Below are 24,377 nucleotides of genomic sequence, written 5' to 3'. Positions count from 1 at the left end.
ACAATACTTCTACAGCTGGGAGAAGAAATTTTTAAATTGTGTAGTCATATTAATTTTTTTTTTGGATGAGGGCATATTCTCAGGACAGTTTTCCTGTATGATACCCATGAATATGCTCACCAGATGCATAGTCTTGTGAAGAAATCTCGTTCTTGAAGCAGATTTTTCCTCGGTGTAGAGTGATAAACCATCTCTGCATCCTCATGGCAGCTGATTTTACCAATTATATAATTAAATTATTTTGAGATTAGTATTTTTATTGACATAGAAGTCCATTGTAGATCTATTATAGTATATTAAATTGAATCAAGCATTGAATTTCCTGTTCACAGCTGCAAAATCAAGCAATTACATAAGTATGTAATACTTCTATCTTCTGTTAGCAGGAAATAGTAAATTCACCTAGTAATAAATACTGATGCCAGTGGTAAAATGGCTGTAGTCTCGCAGGTGGAAAGTTTTACTTTATCATAGCTACAGCATTTTAATACTCTATTTTGTAAATTTCTATCTCTGTTCTTTATAAATTATAGGACATGTGAAATTCAATGTAGAATGATAGTGGCGTTTAAAGTAATACCTCTTCAAGAAGTCTTTCACTAACGAAAACGGCACTCAAATTCTAGAACTGGAATCAAATTACCCAGACTAAATGGAAACCTCTTTGCTCTTGTAATACTCAGAAATATTTTTAATACATCAGAGGACTTTTCTTTAACCTTATCCTTTATCTTAAAATATTTTGTGACAAATCAGATTAAATTAGGAAGAAATAAATGAAAGGTCTTTGATTTAAATTCCAAGATAGACAAGATGGAACACTATATATTGAGCTGAAGAAGGTAGGCATGAAGAAGAGAAGAAAAAGAAATTCATAAAAGAAAATTCATATTAATTTATCTATTGTCTGAACAAATTAATCTATCACGTGGCAAATTAAAAACATAGCCGCAGAAAGAAAAACAATAGATTAATAGTATTGGAGAAAATGATGAAAATACACGCTTTCTGCAGTGAACTCAAAGAAAACGCGTGAAAGTTGAGATACAGAAATTTCTCATAGCTTTTCATGTTTTCAAGAGGAATTCTTGAGGAAATTTTGAAGGGTAATTCAGAAATTCTTTATCAATGAAAGATTCTTAGATAGAAAGCACATGCATTTTTTGTGTCTTTCAAGTCTCATAGGTGATAATGGAAGAATGAGAGTTAGAAAGAACAACCATATCTTCAAAGGAAAGATTTCAAATATCTTCAAATGAGAGTGAAATGAGCAACTACGTTTCTGATAATTAATCAAGCTCCTCAGGAAATTGCAGGAAATGAAATTATAAATATCTGCAAAACTAGGTTGTTCTGTGCTTCATTGAATGTACCTTTATCAAGTTGAACCTTGAAATCTTAGCATCCTGAACTGTATTTCTCAACTCTGGCAAGCATGAAGAGCAATGTCTATGTTGTTTCTGATTTGGCAGATATGCAAATGATGTTCATCTTTAACCATTCATCATTTGCATTGAAGAATAGACAGGTACATGGAGATAAATCTTCTGTAGAGCTACCCAACAGAAAATCTTGGGAAAGCTTCATTTGGATTAGGACTTCCTATGCTGAACTCACTTTGTGGATGGAGAAATCTGTTGTCATTTCACGGTGCCTTTTTTATCCCTCCCTTAGAAATTGTGCGTATAAGTTTTGTTTGGCTTTTTGTTTGTTTTTTTTTAAAAACATAGAAATGATTTGTTCTTCTACATTACTATGAAATATGTGCATGTCAAGGAATCACTGAAGACTTAGTATAGATTTGAGCATTTTAAAACAGCCCCATACAATTCCTAGTATTTCCGTAAAAAATGTATCTGGCTTGGTGAATAAAAAACTGCAGCTAGTATTTACAGATCTACTTTTTGAGACAATAAGTAGTGCGAGATCTAAGATCCTTATTTTAATACAGCAGTCATTCAAAGTGTGACTCATTCTGTCTACTGTTGTTAATCTGACCTGCTAGCGAAAGCAACTTCAAAATGGGAAAAATGCCCTAGATTCCATTGATCAGGCCTTTATTGACTCTGCATTAGATGGGCTTGCCTAGAGAACTTAATTTAGGCATGAATGTTCACTTTGTGTTAGATGCATTCCTGTCCTAGACCTCTACAGCAGAAGTGTTAGAGTACTGATCACCTCAGTTAATAGAGTACAGCTAGAATGAAATGTACACAGGAACAAAGACAAAAGGAAATGTTCTCATCTTACAATAACAGGGCTTGCTAAAGATAGTTGTCCTCGTGTGTTCTGCTCTTTTCCTTCCTATTCTCTACTTTTGATATTCTCTACTTTTGATATTCTCTACTTTTGATATCTATCTCATTTCTATTGATATCAGAATTCACAGCAAAAGACTTGAAGTGGCTGCTGGTCCTGTCTCCTATTTTTTTTTGAAATTCACTGCATTAAAATAACCACAATTATAGATACTGTCCTATCTGAGAAATAGAGAAGGAATGTATGACTAAACTACATTGTTCTAGATAATTTATCTAGAAGAAAGTCTAGGTACTTGACAATAACAGTTATTTAGACAGTCTATAGATACATTCATAAAGTGGCTTTTTCGTACAGGACTTGCTAGTTGAGTGGTTTTACCCTGTATTCAGAGGCACTGTCTCATGTCTCTCCTCCCCTCCAAGCCGCTGTTTTCTTTCCTTCCAATGACCAAGTCTACAAGGTAGATTGGATTTTTAAGGAGAGGAATAGGAGGAAGAGTTATAAATGTATGGGTAGACAATACACCTTCAGGAACAGATTAACTGTATGTCTATTTGTACTATGAATGATTACAATAATTACCCATTAACAAATGTTTCAAGGAGGTCTTTAGTGTCTTGCAGAAATTAATGCTACCAGGAAGAGTTGCTTTCATAGACAAGCATAGTGGCAAGAAAGAGAAAACAGGTTCAAAGGATTTACTCACATGGAAGTAGGTTTCATTAAAGTGAGACTGATGGGGAGTCTCTGTCAGTGTGGAAGATTGTTGAACACCTCCTAGCATATGGGATAGTTCAGGAAGAGCTTTGAGGGAATGCCCGAAGAAGAGACTAGGGGAGATCTAGAACCAGTTTACAGTCTTTGTTTAAAGATGGTACATGGCCTATGGCACTGGTGAGAAATACTTCTTCAGAATCATTTGAGGGGAGGGAGAATTTCAGAATTTATTTATGCCTTCGTTCTATATCAGAAACAATAGTGAAATATTTGTTGCATAAGGAACAGCAAATTGCCCTTGTAGGGGTAAATATGTTGGAGAATGGTGGACAACCGGACACTAGTATTCAATACCCTGATAGGAATCTACACTAAGAAAGGCTTTCTAGAGCTAAACCCCATTTTAATTCTGAACACACTCCTTTGATTAGTTCTTTCAGCAGGAGGGCTAGCAGACTGTTGAACTTATGTACTTCTTGCTTCCTTTTTCCTACAGTCAATGGTATATGCTTGGAAAGTGATTCAGTTTGCCAAAGTGATATCAATGCTGACATCTCTCGGAAGACTCGTTCCAAAGGTAATGGGGCAAGAGGCATGAGAAATGTATGAAAAGCACTGCTAGATTACCTTGCTCCAGAAAAGTAAGGTCTGCTTGAAACTGTTGCAAGCTCTCAAAAGAAGAACAAAGCCAAAAGATCTTTAAAATAACACGTAAGTATTATCAAGTGTTTAGGCTGCTTACAGTTGAAGACAAGTGCTGACTATTCTCGTGAGGAGAACTCAGAGTTCAGATACATATCTTATGATATGAAGGTGAATGAAAATGCCTCAGAGCCTAACTGAAAAGGAAGAGGTAGGAAGTAAAATCTCTTATGTCCTCTAGAAAGACACAGTTGAAAAATGGCCCTTGGAGCAGAACTGAGCAATGCACTGTGCAGAATTGTCCTAGGTCAGTCAACCATTTATTTGGGTCAAGAATTATAATGTAAAAGTGTATTGATAGAATATGGTGAAGAGCACATTTTTGAAGGCCCCTGCCTGTCCTTTTGGCTCTGTGATTAAAGATTACACGACGAGGCAACTGGTGGTAGCACAATAGCACTAATCTGGTGGTTGTCTTCCAAAAGGAAGTTCTGAAAGCAAAGCAAATGTGAGCAGTAGCATAGGTATTTTCATTTAAGTCAGGAACAGAAGAAAACAGGTAAGAGATTCAAGAGGAACACAATGCAACTGCACAAATCAACATTCTGGGGAGTGTTATTAGTACATTGATGAGCCTAACTGCCTGTCAGTTAGGCTGTGTGTGTAAGCAACTACATGTAGATGTGATAGCTCATGTATAAATCTTGGGGAATCAGAAATTGCTATGATGGAAGTGTGGAAGACTGATTAATCAGGCCGATTTTAAACTTAAAAAAAACCCTTTACTGCATAGATATTAATTAACAATATACATTTCTAATGGTTAATTAATCAGAATTATTAATTAATTAATAATCATTATTACTACATATTGAAAACAGTTAGTCTTTAACAGTCATCCTAAATTAGCAACTAACACACAATACCTCAGAGATGGTGTTATGTAATCAGCACTGATGATTACAGTCCTTGAGAGTCTTAGTCACCAAGGTGATTAGGTTCAAGAGCTTTTCAATGAAGGAAGCTAACACTGAAAAGAGTGTCCTTCCTTTGCCCAAATTCAATGTTTCCACCTTTTATAAAATACTGCAGTCTTTAGAGAGTTCTTAGCCATTGACCTCTGACTCCTAGGACTTTGAGAAACTTGTCAAGAGCACTTTTCCAGGCTGCAGCAGGTACCTTGCCTTGCCCAACAGTTATGGGTTTTTTGCCTTGCCCAACAGTTATAGTTTTGTTTTTTCTTATCTGCTGCTTCTTTTCTGTGTCATGCTTCAAAGAGTCTTTTCCCAGGTCTTAAGGTTGCACCTCTTCAACGATCAGTAACAGACCATCCATGAAGTACTTAAACTTCTGGGACATTTGATTTCAGCCTGTGCCCATATTTTCAAGATGTTTGCTGTCATCTCAGGCTAAAACTCCACATCACAACTAGAGACATCTAGTATCAAGCTCCAGCTGACCTGTAAGTTCTCATAACAAGTTGATAACAACCTTAAAACACCAGGACTGACTGTGCCTTACACAAGGCCTATGATAGTAGTGTGTGGTTAGTATAATGAAAAGTAGTATTGAGAAACTGGTATATATTTACTTAGTTTTTTTCTGGTTTTGTAGGACTTTTGAAAGGAAGGAGGAAATCCAGAAGTATCAAGACTAACTATTGATACCAAAATAATTACAGTGACAAAAAATAGCAGTATTGAAATAATTAAAGTGACAATTCAGAAATAAGTATTTTCTTTAATTTACATGTTGCATGACCCACTTTGAACATTGACCAGAGAATTATAGATGCCTTTTGCAGCAAGCAGCTGCTGATGGGTCCCTTGTTCTACAACTTTGCCGTTCTGGATCACAGCTATCTTGTCAGCATTTTGGATGGTGGAGAGGCGGTGAGCTATCACAATGCAGGTGCGACCTTCTCTGGCTTTATCCAGTGCTTCCTGGACAATCTGCACAAGGAACAAACCAAAAGTTGAACTATTCTGGCAGCTGTAGTGGGATATACCTCAACTGCCACCTTTGAAGTAAACTGTACTATGACAGTGTGGGAAAGGGAATATGTGTCTTTAGCTTCCTTTTTTAGAATTAGCCTGTGTTGGCAGGGAGTCGAAACTGTCAGAGTGGGTGATGCCATGATAACTAAGAGGATGAAATGGGACCAAACTCAACACTGAGGTGCCTGGTATATTTTCAAGGACCCTACTCGACACAGCACTAAGCAACCCAGCTTGAACTCAGTATTGGCACTTGTTTGAAGAAGAGTCTTGATGAGTCCTCCAAAGGTCCCTTTCATGACTGATTAATTGTAAGCCAGTCATCTTGGGTCAACTATTATCATACTAGTTCTCATGATTTCACAGGGAATCTCATGAATCATGCTTTTCTTAAAGCTAGCACTGGCAGCAAAATACTAATAATACTGTGTTTATTAATGCAGAATAAAACAAGAGATGAAATTTCTGTACGTAACTGGTATGTAATTAAGAAAACAAAGAATCCTGGAATTATTTAATGGCATTTTCCAATTAAACATTCTGGCTTTATGCCTACACTTGGTCAAAACTTAGTCTATAGGGTTTGAGCTTTTCAGGATTTAACATTTGTATATTTGCCTCATTAATAATACATACTTTTGTATAATCAAAGCCAATTTTCTACAGCTAGATTGTGCTTCTGTTATACCAAGATTGTAGCTTTGACCTTAAAAAAGAAATAAGCGCTCTAGTAATTTTTTCACTGGAAGTTTGCATATTAGCCATGAACATATAACAAGGACTGGAGAGCAATCGGAGAAGCAAGAAAAATTATGAAAGCAAGATTTGGCCATTTCTCAGAAAAAAAGTTCTTTGGCAGCATCCTCAATTCCAGCTTTTGAAGTTTGTGGCTTCCAATTCTATTTTGACAGCACTTTTCCAATTGAAGCTAGAACAATTCCAGGCAAAGAAATGCCTTCTTCATTGTTACTTCAATCTGCCTACTGCCACTCAGAAGAAAAAAAAAAAAAAAAGAAGTTTTCTTGGCAAGGAGGAGTAAGACCTTTATATTTGTCTGTCATTAGCACAAATAGGTAATTTGCATAATCCATCATATTTCAAGCTTTGGCCTTTAGTTTGTGGGAGTGAAAACAATATTCATAATAAAAATGAGCACAGATTTAAAGCCCAGACTCTGAACTCACAATCAAGTTACCTTTTCACTTTCGGTATCTAAGGCAGATGTAGCTTCATCCAGTAGCAGAATTTGGGGCTGACGTACAAGAGCTCGGGCAATAGCAATACGTTGCTTCTGGCCACCAGACAGCTGAGTTCCCTTGTCTCCTACGCGGGTATTGTATTTCTAGAAACAATATATTCAGATTATGAATGCAGATCTATTCTGAAGTATATTTGAGCGTATTGAACCTGGCACCAGCCATCCATAAACTCCATATTCCATGCCAGCAGGTCTCTGAAAACAGATGACCAGAACTGCCATCTGCCACAGATCTGTAGATCTTCCATTAGGGGACTTGGTAGCTTCAAGCATTTCATAAACTCAAAGCAACAACCCCTCTAAGGTTAGAAGGCAACATTATTCTCAGTCAGGTATAGAACACCAAAACTCAGTGAGTGTCAATGATGATACTGGGGACCAAACCCTGACCCTAAAACCTCCAAGCTAGCATCCTAACCAATCAGTTATTTTAAAACACATTTATTCATCCCTAATGAAAAAATAGCAGTGTATAAATTGTATCAGTTTCAGGCCAAATTATATACTATATCTATATGTAAACATAGACATTTTAGATAATTATGCTTTTACTTTAATTAAGGCGAACCACTAAGGTCTCTGGACAAATTCACATGTAGGTCACAATAGTTTTGGGGGTATTATATATTTGGTTGCAAAAGGCACCAAAGTTTCATGAGACAACATTGCGTATCGCAAGATCTCTAAAAAATTTTAGAAAGAGCAGATCTTGCTAAGTCATTGGAAACTAAACACGATCTGCAAAAATCATGGGCTTTGGACTTTGCATTTTTTCAAGAAGTGCAAAAAGCAGCTTAAGAGTCTAAAATCAAGCTGTATACTTACAACATATAACTGTGCCAGCAACCTCTGGTTGACCTGACCTCTTGGTCAGGTTTCATCTGACTCAAGATGTTCATTCTTACACTGTTATGGGTTGGTCAGATATATATATGAAAGACTTTCTTACTAATTTTTGCACTGTATGAATATTCAAAATTTAAATTCTGACAAGGTGTAACTGGAAGAAATGCATAAAAACCTCATCACTCTAGTGGAGTCCTTTACATATGCTTGAGATATATAGGAGCTTAAAAAAGAAATGTTTAACTCACTTTAAAAGAAATGTTTAACTCACTTTAAAACAACCCACCCAACACTTCCAGCTCTCTATTAGATATAATCGTGGATTTTCTTCCCTGATGTCTCAGGTGTTCAGCTCTCCATCTGACAATCAAGTCCCTCAGAGTAAAATAAGCATGGTAAACACAACTAAGAAAGCATAAGATATAAAAAACAGTTTCAGATCTATTTGCATCTTAGGGAATTATTGTATCCCAGAGAACAATAAATGGACACAATTCTTCCTTGCCACAGTAGTTTACCTCCAGTTCTGAGAAAGAGAGAAAAGGAATAACTTACATCTGGCAAAGCATCAATGAAGGAATGAATGTTGGCTTCTTTTGCTGCATTAACAATTTCCTCATACGACACTTCCCGACTGTTATCTCCATATGCAATGTTTTCAGCAATAGTGCAGTCAAACAGCATTGGTTCTTGTGAGACGATACCAATCTGAGCTCTCAGCCACTGGATGTTTAAAGTCTTTGCATTTTTGTCATCAAAAAGCTGAGAAACCAAGCATTTTAAATTTCAGTCACATGGCTTTGTTTTATTTGAGACTTACTGTAAATTCATACACAGTAGTTGTGCAATTGGAGCTCTTTCCTTGGGGAAAACATAGGGAAACCTTAAAACTGAAATTACTAGAAGTATTTACAATCTATTGCTTGTTAAGTGGGAATACTCTGAAAGATGTTTCCAACAAGCAAAAGTTATGATAAAAATAATTTTTGTCAAGGATGGTCAATGTTTTAGAAAAGAAAATAGATGGCAAATTCTATTACTATATTATACAGAAGTAGATATGTATACTTAATAACATTTAAATTGTTCTTAACATAAAAACTTCAGGAAAATTTCTCTGAATTCAGAGCCATCATTGGACTATGGATCAGGCATATTTTTACCACACAGACCTTGTTTAATTAATTGATTATAATGTGTGAAACCTAGACTTTTTCCTTTATATTATCTCATTGTATTGAAATAAGGAACACTGATGAGCCTGCTCCTTGCCTTTAATATTAAAAACATTTTTTAAACTGCTATAAATATTTATTATATGTTATCATTCACATAAAACCAAATAAGCACATCCTCACTTCATATTTTGACACATTTTTACAAAAATGCTTACCATTTCTCCATCAAGTGGATCATAAAATCTCTCCAGCAGCTGAACAACAGTACTCTTTCCACAGCCGCTGCTACCGACAAGAGCCAGAGTTTGTCCCTTTTCTACTTTTAGATTCAAACCTTGGAGGATTTTGACCTGTGGTCGGTTTGGGTAGTTAAATGACACATCTCTGATGGTTATGTTTCCCTCAAATGTATCCTATAATTGAAATAGTATCACTGTTACACCTTTAAGACAATTTAACAGATGATTCAAATACAATTGCAGAAGTCTTTCTTTTTTATCTCCACTGAAATCAATAGAGTTTTTGTATTTGCCGGAATGCTGACAGTAAGTTTATGGTCTGAATCTTCATGAGGCTATAAAATCTAAGTACAGCAATGAACTATTTTGAAAATGCTTTGAATTCTGCTGGTTGAATTCTACACAAGTTGCACCTTAACCAGATTTTTAAAACAAATAACCTTTACGCATTGTAGGCAGTAGGTGGACTCACAAATAGCAAAGTTGGTACATATTGTGTTTAGATAAAGCCTTGAGAACACTTTGTGGTAAGGAAGTAATCAGAAGGAAAGGAAGAATCAGTATGAATGAAGTGAGAAGAGTACTGTCCATATTGTCAATAAATAATATTACCTGTTACACATGGCTTACTTACAGGTTTCTCTCCTTCCTCACTGTAACTATCTATGGCAGGTACTGTTTCAAACAGCAGAAACAAGTGGGCTGCTGATATCTTGGCTTTGGCATAGTCTGGAGCAAAAGAGCTGCTTTGTCCTAATGCCATTGCACCAAATACAATAGCTGAAAACACTCTATAAAATAAATCAGGAAAAAATGTATCAATAAATAGATGATGAAGAAAAGGGCTGCAGTCAATCTCTTTTTTTTTTTTTTTCTTTACACAGAGGAAAAAGCGGACTAAATTTTGAGAGAATAAAGTAGTAACCGATTATTGGATCAAACCAGGAATTTGGTTTGATCCTATTTTAATGAGATGAAATAAACAAGGCTCTATTCCAAACTAAATGCTTTCATTACCTATTAGCACTAATTCCTTAAATTATTAATACTGCTTAACTATATCAAGTCTCAACTGGGGCTAGGAGGAAAGTGGTCAATGGACGGTAAAACTGTTACACTAATCCTGTTCTACTACTGCTGTGGTTTCCTCACTGTGGTTCAGTGACCTCTAGGAGTTACTGATTCATTTTTAAGTCATCAATGAAAACAAGAAATCAAGCCTGTAACAAGGTGACAATAAAGATTTAATTTGCTGTCTTAGCTTTGTGGAAAAATTTGAAGGGCGTACAACCCCCCAAAAAGGTTGAAAACTAGACTTACAGTTTTATGGTGAATGTAGATCTATCGTTACTGGCTACATTAGAATGGTTTAAGAACCTGCTGTCCTCGCATATTAATTACTGCCACACAATGTAGGATTGCGTCACTGAGAAATGGTAATTGACATGAGACCTCTCAGACAGTTTTAAGGCAAGGTAAAATATACTCATTTATTTGAATTTTTATCCTTTATCTTCAGACCTATATGAACTGATCTGTTTTATTCTGCATTTGAAAAGCCTAGAAGGGCACACACAGTTTTAGGTCAGCCAGTCCCTTCCAAATCTAACTGAGCCACTGGAAGTTCACTGGCTAGAGATGTTCATTTACCATATGGGATGCAGACACTTCCCAACATCTTCAAGCCAGAATGATCTATGTTAACTGTCTTTAATCAGACTGCCAATGAAAAACCAGCATGATTGGCCTTTCTTAGATATTGTGGTCACTGATATCTGTACTGGTAGAATCTCATTATATTAATACTTGTTTCCATGGGCCTGTATTGAGCTATTGCCTCTTAAATTAGAAATTATAATTCTTCTGAGTTTATAGAGATCTAGAAGAACAGTGCTTTGGTTATGCTAGGATCTCTTAGGTATTATGTTAAACGATTGGATAAAGAGTGATTACAAAATCAAAATATAAAGGTAAGAAGCTAAGGATAAGCTAGAATTTGAAAGTCATTCCTTTAATTTTTGTACAGTTTCTGCCCTTACAAGTCTATAAAGTGCCCTTAAAGACAAATAATTGTACTATTCCTTGTACAATTTTAGATTGCAATGGATAGTCCTTCTAAGATTACTGCAAATTAGAATAATATTTCATTAGCAGTACCTGTCCAAATTAAAAATAAAATGCTCTACTTAACTATGAGTGTGTACAATATCTACTGTTCTTGCACTTACGGTCCATACTTTCATTTCCCACTCAAAATTCATTCATTTAAGTGAGCAAGCTTCTTATCAGAACATTGTCTACAATAATTCAGCTATCCTTCACTAACAGCAAACAGTGTCTACCTTGTGGAATCCCATTCTCCAATCATTTAACATGTATTTTAGAGAAAATTTCAACTTGCAATGAATAAACCTGACACAGAAATAACAAAGACAATGATGATCTATTCTTGAAAACATTTTACCATACCGTTATGCTTCCTCAAACAGGTACATCTATAGTTTTCATATAATATACAGAGGACCTCACAGCTGCATAAGCAATAAGATTGGTGAGAATAAACAAAGTAATGTAAGTAGGGTAGTCTTTCAACATCTGGAAAACATAATAGTCCCAAACAAATACAGAAAAGGAAATCCAAAATCAGGCCTACTTGAACAGTTCAGACTCTGTAGTCGCCTAGAGTATCCACTTTGTAATATGCTTTCATTATATTTAAGTACAGAAGAAGACCTTGCCTGTTTTCTCATAGCTTACCCAATGGATTCCTAATATCTCTAGCAGTAAACAAAGACCTTTGCCTGGACTGACAGAAAAAAGATTGCAAAAGAGATACTTACAAAAACACATCTTTATAATTCATGTGTCCTTTTACCACTAGATAGGCACCAAACCGGAAACAGCCAGCGTAGGTAAAGAATATCATTGCTTGTGAAAGGGCAAAACAAAGTCCAAACACATGTGCTTTCTTCACAGAATTTCTGTAAGAAAGAATGCATATTTTCATAAAAATGTGCAAGCGGGATTAAGTCCTTGTACACAAAACCAGTTAATTGACTTCAGATGACACTCTTACAAGTGGACCAACACAGTCCCTTGTCTCCTATTAGTCTGTGTCCAAGAGACTTAGTTTTGCTTCCAGAATTTTATTTATGTCCATGAACAGTTTGGAATATGGGTGCAGAAAAAAGTGACACCTTTGCTGCTATGTGTAATTATTGTCTTACCATTCCATAGCTTGAGTTTTAAAACACTTTATGGTTCAATCCATGATTACCAATTTGAAGATGTAAATAAACATGTTTGAAATTGTACTACCACATGACAGGGGGGAAAAAAGAGCAGAACCATTAGCCCACTTTCAGCCAAAGTCAAATTTTTGTGTAATTTTCTGTACCTGTGATTTTGTGTTAACCAAATAACGAAGATATTAAAGAGTTCAATATCATACATTTGAGACACTGTTTCTTTTCAATTTAATCACTCAAAATTCCTCTTTATCCAGATTAACCCTGGATATGTGATGCAAAAATTAGATTTTGGTTGATAAAACTATGGCAAATACTAAAAGCAAGGCAGAAAAAAAGTTTCTCTAACTATGAATTCTACCAGACGAAAAAGAAAGAAAATATTTAAATTTTATTTATGCTGTTACTAAGTCACAACTGTATGGATTCTTCTGGAGAAAATTCACATCAAAACTAACAAGAGCCAGATACACAAGTGTGTTTTTATTGATTAACAGGCTATTGTTACTTCTGTTTTACACAGCTGATTTTACATTAATCTGGTATAACCAAAGCCCTAAACTCAATTTTTATAAAATAGAAACTCTTTGCCTAATCAGTGGTTTAACAAGCACTGAAACATTAACTGGAAAACACATGTCCTGTATCTTCCAGACAAATTGACCTCCAGGGCAAGTTCTTATTTAGACTAGAACAATATTTATATGAAAGTCTTGGAGCAACCCCATCAACGTCAGCCCTCAGAGTGGTTAGGCATCGACCTGCAAGTTGTGAGATTTGGACTCAAAACTGAGCAACCTGAGAAAAAGTCTAAATAATATCTTTTATGTCCTACGCTATGCTGTGCCCTAACCGCTCAATTATTATAGTGGATGTATTAGTAGCATCCCTACTTGTCTCCCAGAATATCTGTGTACAAATACTGCCATTTCCTTCACTTTTCTCAAGGATGTCTGAAAATGAAATACTTCATTACAGAACAAATAAAACCTTCATTGACAGGGTTTTTTTAGTTTTTTACTTTAAGACTTCTTAATTTTGATTTAGTACAGGTAGATTTATATTCCTTTGTTTCAGCAACAAAACAAAAAGTAATCATTCAAATGATTTCTGTTCTATTCATACTTTCAAAGATGGCTTAAGCAGTATTCAATTTAAATTTAGAAGTTTTTAATTAAATATTTGAAACACTTCAGGCAGGAGATTAGATGACTTCCAAATTTCACTGAAAATTAACATTTTTACCAAACCAAGTGACATTGCAATAGAAGATACCAATATTATTACAGAAAATTAATTAAATAAAAGAATAAAAATGTTGGCTGGTAGTTGCATTTACTAATAAAGAAAATGCAGAATATTTACATTTAATTCTGAGGTAATTAAATTATATATTAAATTATACACACTAACAAAAGATCAGTGTTAGCCCAAGTAATAATTGTAATTTATTCTATAATTTAAATATAATTTGTTTTCTAGCTTAGTCATTTTTATTATACCTGTATGGTCCAAGCAAATGTTCTCCATACATCAACTCAAATTTTCTTTCTCGGGTCAAACTAGCAACAGTTCTAATATTTTCTATGGCTTCCGTAGCAATCTGCAATAGAAATACAAATTCTTTAATCAAAAGTTAAGATTATGTTGCAATTCCTTATTCTAAACTAATAAAAAGCATCTGTAGGTATATAATTCTATATTTTTTATAATTGCTATTAAAATCACGGACCTTTGATATCAAAACTAAGCATTTTACCTTTTTCTCTTTATGACAGCAAGATTTTCTGCCGATGCTCAGAATTTTCTGGTAAGACCTCTAATGCCCTCCAAATAAGTAGTTAAAAAACATTAGACAGCAGTGACTGCTATGAAGATACTTTATAAGAAAAATGGCAATTTAGCATTCAACTTCCAGTCCATTGAGGTTGAACTATAATCAGAATGTACGGGTTATTAATGTACTGAGAGCCTAATTTAGATGTCAGCAGTAAATAATTGATCTGATCAATAATACTTTCTTTAAGCTTGTAGAGTCCTTAGACTTGAGTTGTTTGCATACACAAAAGTACCTAGTAACATTTGAAGACCGTAGATGCATGCCTATGTGGGAGCAACTGATTCAAGGATTTTATGTAGCTTATTAAGTAGCCATAAAGTCTTCCTCAATGAGGATAGAGTGAGGATAGGAGCCTGTATGGTCAATTCAGCCCATATACATGTAGAAAAGGATGATGCTTAGAAGTGGCCAACAGAAAACATCTGGAACAATCACATCTTTAGACACCAGGACTAGTGCTGTATCCCTCTGTTCACCTCTGGCTGCAACACTGGGCTTGAGTCCATGACCTACATATTAGCTCCAGCGCAAGGTGTGGTATGTAGGGTGTTCCGGTTGGCCGCAACTGCTGTTGCTCTGGGAGGGCAGAGAAGCCCCCTTATAGTATAGTATACCTGATGATCCCATAAGAACGAATGTTTTCAGTTTCCTAATGCATCTCAGATACCTATATCTAGGCTCTATTTAGTTGCCAACCAGTCTCATTTCCAAGGATGAGTATTTAGCAGAAGAGCTCACTTACTGGCATAGATACTGTACAAAGGCACAGTGATAAGTCTGTTTATGACTCAGAATGGGCCTAAATAGTGCTTAGCACATTCTGGGGCTTATAAATTATAAAAATAAATATTGGTTACTAACAGAATTCTTTAATTATTATCAAAGAAGTGTGATGCTCTACAGATCCACTAGTCAAACAACACAGAGCCCGGCTGTCTCTGGAAGTTAAATATTATGACATGTTCTGTACTTGGAAATAATGCCTCCATCAGCAATGCTTTGGTAAACATGATTTTATACATTATGCAAATGCAGATAAATTTCTCTAGACCCACCTTTCCTGCAGCTTCCAGCTCTATTTTATCCTTTATAGCATGTCCAGCCAACATCTTCATTTCAATCATTCCTGCCACTGCAATGATTGGCACAACAGCTAAAAGTAGCAGCGTCAGCTGCCAGCCGTAGACTAATGAGATAATAATTCCAGTCCCCAGGTTAGCTATGTTTTGGGCAATCAATGCCAGTCTGACACCAGTTGCCTGGAGGAAGAAAGAAGACATTTCTTGCTGAAGTTACTGTATCTTAAATAAGGAAGACATTTTCACCTATAGTATTCCTGATCCTGAAAACACTCTAGAGAGTGTTAACCCGGTTTTGTTATTTTTCAAAATGTGATTTTCTTAAATGATTTACTAAAAAATTATCTAGATCACTTTTAATTATTATCTCCCCATATTCTGATAACTTTGCACTGCAGTTTCTAAATTCTGCTTTTGATTCTGAACAGACTTCAAGCTTACATTTACACCTAAACATTAAAATCTGTCACATCGTGTAGACCATGCAGCTACTTTTGTAAGTCATCACTCAGAGCCCAATGAAGAAGAAAATTAGATGTTTAACCTATAAAGCTGAAGATACTACAAAATTCCTCAGTTCTGAGAAAAAAGCATGTAACTTCACTTAGCACTAAAACTTTATTTAAGCATACACATAATTACATTCAGTGTTCTTTAGCCTAACATTACAGACTCCTGGAAGTTCACAAATTACTTCTAAAGAATCTGCAAAAGGTAACAAGGAAAAGGAAGTCTGTTGCTATTATGTCTGGATTTTTTCATATCCAGAATCTGTACGATCAAAAAAATAATAAGAGGTAATAAAGTGAACAAATTTAGATGCATATCTTTAGGAAAATAAGATAACCCCAGCGGACTTCTTAGATAGAGATTCCCAATGAATGTGTTTAATAATGAAGATCACAAGACAGCAGAGTAGTGAAACCCAAATAAGGTTTACCTGGAAATTATTTTGTAAACATATATTACTATCATTTTTATAAAACACACCAGTGCATTTTATACCAGCTATTTCATTATAGTAAATTTTAACTGTCAAAGTTAAGACTTTTATCCACCTAGTCAGACCAAAGCTGCAAGTTTACTACATGCTAAAGCAAATATGAAAAATTCCAAAGAAAAATTTTACTTACTCCTTTCACTTGTGACGCATCATTAGCAAGTCTTGTAGTTAATGCTCCAGTGGTGTTTTTAGTATTATCAAACCAGCTCATGTCCTACGATAAGAAATATTTTTCTTAGCACCAGTTTTTTGACATTTCATATAATCTGCAAAAAAACCTTGAGGTCTACCCAGTATGATTGAGTCCAGTGTCAAAAGACTATGTATGTGTCAGTGCATGAGTTCTGCATATTTGATTAAGAATAATTGTTTCATTGCACAACGAATATTTTTAGAAAAAGTTGTGTGCCTGTGGATGATCTGATGTGTACGCTAACACTGCTGAGACGGAAGGAGAGCAGTCTGGGTAATTCACAAAATCAGTATATGCCCTCCCCTGCCACTGCTCAATCGAATTTCCTTGGAGGAGTTGACTCTTTGGTCATACTCCTGCACAACTGCAAAGCTGTTTGGGGATGAATTAAGCATAAAACATTTTCAAGGTAAAAACACCCAATTTATTACTTTACTTATCCTCAGACTGACGAGACCTCTTTGGACAGAAAAAAAACCCAAACCAAACTGGTTTATCTAATCAAAGTCAATTGCTGGTGTCAGGTACACAGTTTACAATTTATTCAACGTGTGACCAAATATCTGATTAAACTTTCATGTGCAATATGCATTGAATGAAGACCTACTGATGTAGTATAGGCATTTGTGACCTTAAGACTCAATTGTAAGACTGCTCTTTCTTTAGGTCCTCAGTGATGCTGATCTATAAATCATAGTTTTTAAGACTACAAAAGCTTTCTGTCTGCATTGCAAATAGTCATGTTCACATGACTCAAACTCTGTGTCTATATGTAGCTTTAAATGCAAGACATAAAACCCCAGAAATATTGTGTTGTATATTTGAAAATCTGAAATACTGATCTTGAAATCATACAAGATTAAGGTCTTTTTAGATAACTACCTGAATTACTTAGAACCACTATGAAATATTTATATTTTAAATCTCTGAAAATGCCATTAGATTTAAGTATAAAATCTCATTATTGTATTAACAAACATCAATAACAGATTTGGGAACTCTTTGAAAGAGACCTTCAAGAAATTAAAAATCTCACATCTGTTAAATCAGACATTTCAAGTAAGAGTTACAATGTAAGCTGTATTGCATTACATTTCTTTAAGGGAGAAAGCGCACCAAGGAAGCAAAATAGGAAAATGAACATATAATGGGATACTGCTCGTGAATACCAACTTGTCAGGCTATAGTAACTTGGCTGTAAATCTAAGTGCTTGTAAGGAGTACAGAATAAGCTCTTTTACTTGTATTTATTTAAGACTCTCCCCCTAAGGATACATTGCTTAACCACATGTAAATAACCAAATTGGTTTCTAGACTGATTTAAAGAATCTTTCCTATAGACAAGTCATGATACCATAGAATAATGTAGAATGCAGTTATTTTATTATGTGTTTACAATTAATTATTTTTAAAACCCTGGAAATCAAAATATTTACTCTCTTTACCTGTCTAAGCATTGCTTTAAATGCCATGAATCGAAGCCTCATTGTAAGAATTTCACCAGCTTTGCCAAACGTGAAACCCTATTTAAGAAAAAGTACAATTGCTAGCACATTATTACATTTTTTTTGTGTTTATTCAAGAAATATTTTAGATATATAGTCTCTACTATATACAAAGTAGTCAACATACAAAATATTGCAGTCCTGATTGTTCAAAGCAAATGTAAAAACTGGTTTAATATTCATAAATTCTAATAAGTTCACAGTACAGACATTCAAATAATATTTCTCAAAAAAAAAATGTAAAGCATAACAATATAGTGTTTGACTGCTGAAGAAGTGAGGAACTTTTGAAGTTAAGAGGCCAGAATAGGTTAGGAGATCTATAACACTTGAGAAGCTCTAGGTCAAAAAAGATTCAGTTCAGCACAAGGCACATCTAGAAGCATAAATGTGATTTCTGGTTAAGCTTGGAGACATGTATTAAGAAGATACAAATTTTTAGTATATTTCAGATCTGGTTTCTAATATATGATGAGCAATTATAATAAAGCTAAAATAATAAAACATACCTGCATAAAGAAAGTTAGAAAGTATATGATCCCAAGTACTAAAAACATCAGTGAATAAAAGTTGCTCTTTTCTCTTAAAATGCCTTTGTCGGTTTCTGAAAAGATCTATAAGATATTTAAAACAATAGGGTGTTTGTTTAAATCAACTAATAATCTAGAATAGTCCCATATTTCTCAATAACTATGTTTAGTAGTCATTTGCATTGGCATAAAATTCGAGCATATGTCACATACGATTATAGGTACAATAAGCAAATTTCAGGCTGTAGCAAAACTTTTGGATTTTGTAAATCTCATATAATTCTTCAGATTTTTGTAGTAGTTCTTCATGCACCCCTCAGCTTTATTATGCAGTGATTGTTTAAGACTTGTTTTTATTAGAAATAAATTTTGTGGGCTTTATTTTTTTTTTTTTGCATAATTTATTCTAACTTACCCCTATAATTTCTGAAAATATGATGGCAAATGATGGTTGTAAAGCTCCATTGATAACTGCACTTAAAATTCCAAATACAAAGTATAGCCATTCGGGTTTGTTCAACTTCATAATTTTCAGAAAGGGAGCTGGAGGTAGTTCTTCATCCTTAAAAAATGGGAATTCTGTTAGGACAAACATGTATGTATTTGGAGACATATGGAGAAAGAGAGTTTAATAGTTGGCTTCCTACTCCCAGAATCTACTCAGGGGAAGTCAAATATATATTTTTAATATCATCAATAATTAACTTAATGTACATTTCCTTTTGTTATTTTAATACAAGGAAGGAAGAGCTGTGAGAATATAATTACAGTTCTTATCATATTTTAGTTTATCTAAACAATTTGTATTCATCAGCAGTCATAGTATTGATCGGTGATGACTGAAGTATTCCCTCTGGGCATATTGAGTGTAATCCATGACTAGATTAATGCAAGTAATTGTTCATTAAGCAATTTCTAACAGCAATGTATTTGATGCAAATATGAACAAAATTATATTTCTTGTATGGGTTTTTTGTAAGGTTTGTTGTAAGAATTGCATGTGGGGCCAAAAGTTCTGTTTCTGATAAAAAAGTTAATATTTATCCAGTATTGACTATGTTAGTATGGTATGGAAATATATGTAAGTATATTTGTTTTCTAGCAAATTGATTTTCAAGAATAAACTGATCCTTGTTATAGATTTTTAAAATCCTGTTTTATTGCTATGATAATTTATGGTGAGAATAACAAAAAAAGTTATGAATATTAGCTATCAAAGGCTATTGAGATTTAGAAAATTCTCATTTTTTTTCACCACTATCAAATGTCTCCTTCCTCTTGCACCTTTCTAGAGTACAAGAATTAATGTAATTTTAACTTATTTTGTTGTAAAGTAACAAGGTTTACTAACTGCTTTGCAAAGACACTTACAGATGGACTGGTTTTCTCATCAGAATCATCAATTTGTGCTGCTGGCTTTCTCATACTTCTTCGAGTTGATCGTCTTCTCAGTCCTCTTGTTAAGGATTCTTCAAATTCTGGTTCAGATTCACTTTTTTTGACACTAAGTGCATTTTCATCTTCTTCTGACGATGGAGCTTCAGCTTCTATTGCCTAAAAGAAGGAAGAACGTGATGCTAAGATTAATTACGCGTGTGTTACTTCAAACTTTCAAAAGTATGAGGTAATCCAAGTAAAAGTCACTTTGTTTCAGTGGAAAGAGATATGGGGGAAACAATACATAAAGCAGACATAAAAATCTCTCTTGCATTTGAGCAGAGCTCTGTCTTCAGAACTTGGTTAATATGTGAGTATTCCACTTATGAAGAAAATACTTCTACTGAGTGGAGGGCAGGGGAAAGGAAGTAGCTGCTCTTTTTTTATGAATTAACTTCTAACAGAGTTTTAAATTGAGTGTAAACCACTCACTTTGGAATCTTTTTGAATGAGTTCTCAGTGGATACACTGTTTAATCATGAAATTAGAAAAAAAATACCCCTCAGTGCAGAACATTTAAAAATTTTTAACTTTAAATACAATAAGGAAGTTCAGGATGGAACACATCAAAAGGAGATTTTGACTGAAAATTTTGAACAATCTGGAAAAAAAGCTCTACTTTTGGTGGTAGTTTTGCCAGTCTCTTTGACAGAATAAATAAATGTCTACCCTCCACCGAGGTATTTAATAGTAACCTAACTCAAAGTTGCCTTAAAATAGTACTTCTTTTTTTCCCAGTAACTTTTTGTTTCTTACTGCTTCTTGAACTACTAATAAAAGGAACTTTTTTGATTCTCTTTCCATTTTTTGTTCTTTTCCATTATTTTTTTATTTACTTTCCACTTCGTGTTTCTTAATTTTTCCCATTATCCCATTTGCTTGAATACAAAGGTACTTTGACTCTAAGGTGACCAAATGCATTCTCACCATTATTTTATGGAGAAATGTTTTAATTGACCTAGTTTACTCTTTCCAGTCTTGCACACTGACATAGCAGTTTCAGTTTCTTTAATGGATGTGGTAGTTATGCAGTAAAACACCAGTGACACAGAAGGCTATAGCGAAGCTCAGCTACAGCCTATCACATGGGACATTGGGATATACCAAAGTATTTTTTTCTTTACTTAATAGCTAATACATTTTTACATTTATATTATTATCCAGTCTCTATGTTTCTCTCTACTTACTTTAAAAGTGTACATATTTTTGCAGTCAGCATAGCTGCATTATTTTTCTTTTTCTCCTATTCCTCCATAGTTTTTTCTTTAGAAATAAGTTCAGTATGAAGGATTATAATTAAACAGCTTAAAATGTGCATGCTTTATTCCTCTACTACCAGCTACTATATTTTACCTTTTACTAGAGTCTAGGAACAAGAAATGAAATATCAAACTTCTATAGCCAGCTGCTCTACATTAACTGCATAAAAGGAAAATATAAATAACCTTTCAAGTTTTAATTCCTAGAGGATTAAAAGTGTACTATCCTCAGCTTAGTTGGTTCTGGTATCAAAACTAATGTCCTGTTTTCACAAACAACCTCTCTGCTTTCAAAGTACATTTTTTTTTTCTGTTAACAAAATGTGCTGCAGATTTTCCCATATTTCTGATGATAGCATACAATAACTATGAGCATGGAATACAAAAGAGAGAATGAGGCAATAGCTAGGAAGAAAAAAGTACCTGCATGTTGACAAGTTTGTAGTAGATTCCCTTTCTCTCAAGCAATTTAAAATGATTCCCTTGTTCAGTGATAACTCCATCTTTGAAAACAGTTATAAGATCTGCATTTCGGACTGTTGATAGTCGATGAGCTACTACAATCGTGGTGCGTCCTTCCCTGGCCTACAAAAAACAATATTTAATGTGAGTATTTTTAAGTATATTCAAAGATTGTTCATCTTCATATTAGACTTAAACAAGACCTAAAGTAAACACTGAAATAATCCACAGAACAATATAGCTTTCAAAAAAATGTTTTAAAAAGAGATTTCAATGAGTACCTTAACAGAGAATATTAATCTTATTAGCTTGAAAATTAATATTAGAGACAATCTTTCACTGCAGCACATAAAAACATCAGATTTTTATCATCAGTATCTAAATAAAGCTCAATATTTGAAATTTTAGAATGCTACAATGCTACAAATCTTAAAATTTTAGAAGTATTAAAATAGATTATATTTAAGTCCATAGTTGTCCATTTAAGCCTTAAAACTTGTTAAGGGTAATTTATACTCCGAAGCACTGGGAAATATTTCACAACAACATTTAAAAAACATTCGGTGAGTCATTAGTGACTCAAATAGCTTCAATGAAAATAAAATTCTCTACAATTTCATATGAAATACATTTCAACTGACTGCCTATCTTTAGATACTTATAAGTCTGTCACACATAATATATTAAATGCCACAGCCTGCTCCTTTAATTACCAGGCTGTATGAAAATGATCAAGCAATGTTTAGTTTAAATAAAGTAATGAACCCAAGCAGTGGAATTTTGTTGGAACCTGGATAGTGTTTATCTTCAGAGATGTCCCCCAAAGGTCCATACTGGAACCTACACCATTTAATATCTTCATCATTCCAATAATTAAATTGGATTGAGTACACACTCAGTAAGTTTGCAGATGGCGGCAAGACGCGTGATGCAGTTGATTTCCTTGAAGGAAGGGATGGCATCCAGAGGGACTTTGACTGGCTTGAGGAGTAGGCACATGTGAACCTCATGAAATTCAACAAGTCCAAGGGCCTGCACCTGGGTCAGGGCAATCCTCAGCAACAATATAGACTGGAGGATGAAGGGATTAAGAGCAGCCCTGTGGAGGAGGACTTGAGAATACTGCTAGATTAAAAGCTAGACGTGAGCCAACAACGTGCACTTGCAGCCCAGAAAGCCAACTGTATCCCAGGGTGTGTCAAAGAAGCATGGCAAGTAGGCCAAGAGAGGTGATTCTGCCCCCGTGCTCCAATGATTCCCCACCTGGAGTACTGCATGCAGCTCAGGAGTCCCCAGTACAAGGAAAGACATGGACTTGGTGGTGAATTCAGAGGAGGGACACAAAATGCTCAGAGGGATGGAAAACTTCTGCTGTAAGGACAGACTGAGAGAGCTGGGGTTGTTTGGCCTGGAGTAGCAAAGTGAGACACTGTGGTGGCTGTTCATTATATAAAGGGGGCCTGTAGGACAGGTGAAGAGAGACCTTTTACTGGGGCCTGTAGTGATAGGACAAGGGACAATGGCTTTAAACTGAAAGACAGTAGATTTAGAATAGATATAAGGAAGAAATGTTTTACAAAGAGGGTGGTGAGACACTGGAACAGTTGCCCAGAGAAGCTGTGGATTTTCCACCACTGGATGTCAGGATGGACAGGGCTTTGAGTGATCTGATCTAGTGAAGGACATCCCTGTTCATGGCAGAGGGGTTTGACTCCATGATCTTTAAAAGTCCTTTCCGACAAACCATTCTATGATTATATGATTTCCTAGGTCTTCTGCAAAGGTTTATGAGTAACCATATTTATAAGATTATGTGACAAAAAATCCAGACAAATAACTTCTCTATTAAATGTATTTCCTTTAAGAATTCTCCTCAAATTGTCTTTATCTATCTAACATCAGCAGGAAGCATTAGAGTGCTCCAGCAGAATCTGACTGTGTAAATTCAGAATACTGTTTGGGGATACAGCTCTATATTCCTCGAGACTCCTGAGTTGCACTGGGGATCAACTGTTCCTTAGTGAGACAACTTTACACTGAGAACAAAACAAGCACCAATAAGTATTCATATCAGCTGAAGCAAATGTTTCCTTCGGAGTGTTTCCTGCCAAGTCATTGATCACTTATGACATGCTGGTAGTGCTTACCTTATCTGTCAGGCTCCAATAAAAGTTAAGTAAGTAGGTGACTGACAACAATATGCATGTCTGCAAGACAGATAACTGCAGGGGATGGAATTTACACCAAGAAAGTATTAATTTAAGCTTAATAATGCAGAAAATATAACTCCATCTTCTCAGTTTAAACAAGAATCCTCTCTGTAATACCTGCAGGATCTCAAAAATTCTCTGTACAAAGAATATTTCCCGAATACAATACAAATATATATATTTACCTTCTGTGTTTTAAGAGTCTCTATTCCTTGCTACTCTTTCAAAATATGTAGGGAAAAAAGTAAATATTAGGCCTCTGCTTACCTGCTTCATTTTAGAATACAACTGACCTTGTCCAGTGCTGCCTGCACAACTGCTTCACTCTCAGTATCCAAAGCTGACGTTGCCTCATCAAGCAGAAGAATTTTAGGATTGCGAACCAGAGCTCGGGCAATTGCTATTCGTTGCTTCTGACCTCCACTCAGCTGTGCCCCTCTTTCTCCAACCACAGTTTCAAATTTCTACAAGA

General features: G+C 34.9%; 1 protein-coding gene across 9 annotated transcripts in view; it reads right to left on the bottom strand.

Moving 5' to 3' along the window:
* Window positions 1-389: 389 nt before the first annotated feature.
* Window positions 390-24,377, bottom strand: part of ABCB1 (ATP binding cassette subfamily B member 1) — a 59,955-nt gene continuing 35,967 nt past the window's right edge. For 7 of the 9 annotated variants that reach the window (XM_054058046.1, XM_054058049.1, XM_054058048.1 and 4 more), the window contains 15 exons: window positions 24,199-24,369; window positions 21,657-21,818; window positions 19,909-20,091; window positions 18,953-19,099; window positions 18,517-18,621; window positions 17,948-18,025; window positions 16,440-16,523; window positions 15,283-15,486; window positions 13,890-13,990; window positions 11,980-12,120; window positions 9,774-9,930; window positions 9,116-9,313; window positions 8,278-8,484; window positions 6,814-6,960; window positions 4,548-5,573 (listed from right to left, as the gene is read on the bottom strand). In XM_054058046.1, the coding sequence (XP_053914021.1) occupies window positions 5,367-5,573; window positions 6,814-6,960; window positions 8,278-8,484; window positions 9,116-9,313; window positions 9,774-9,930; window positions 11,980-12,120; window positions 13,890-13,990; window positions 15,283-15,486; window positions 16,440-16,523; window positions 17,948-18,025; window positions 18,517-18,621; window positions 18,953-19,099; window positions 19,909-20,091; window positions 21,657-21,818; window positions 24,199-24,369 (2,292 nt within the window). In that variant the 3' untranslated portion in view covers window positions 4,548-5,366. Of the gene's footprint in view, window positions 5,574-6,813; window positions 6,961-8,277; window positions 8,485-9,115; window positions 9,314-9,773; window positions 9,931-11,979; window positions 12,121-13,889; window positions 13,991-15,282; window positions 15,487-16,439; window positions 16,524-17,947; window positions 18,026-18,516; window positions 18,622-18,952; window positions 19,100-19,908; window positions 20,092-21,656; window positions 21,819-24,198; window positions 24,370-24,377 lie in introns of all 9 variants that reach the window. The other 2 variants (XM_009559074.2, XM_054058047.1) reach the window with 2 other exon arrangements.

This window comes from Cuculus canorus, chromosome 2 (assembly GCF_017976375.1).
Source record: "Cuculus canorus isolate bCucCan1 chromosome 2, bCucCan1.pri, whole genome shotgun sequence".
Lineage (NCBI taxonomy): Eukaryota > Metazoa > Chordata > Aves > Cuculiformes > Cuculidae > Cuculus > Cuculus canorus.
Note: the sequence above shows the minus strand (reverse complement) of the source record. Positions and strands in the feature narration are given on the sequence as shown.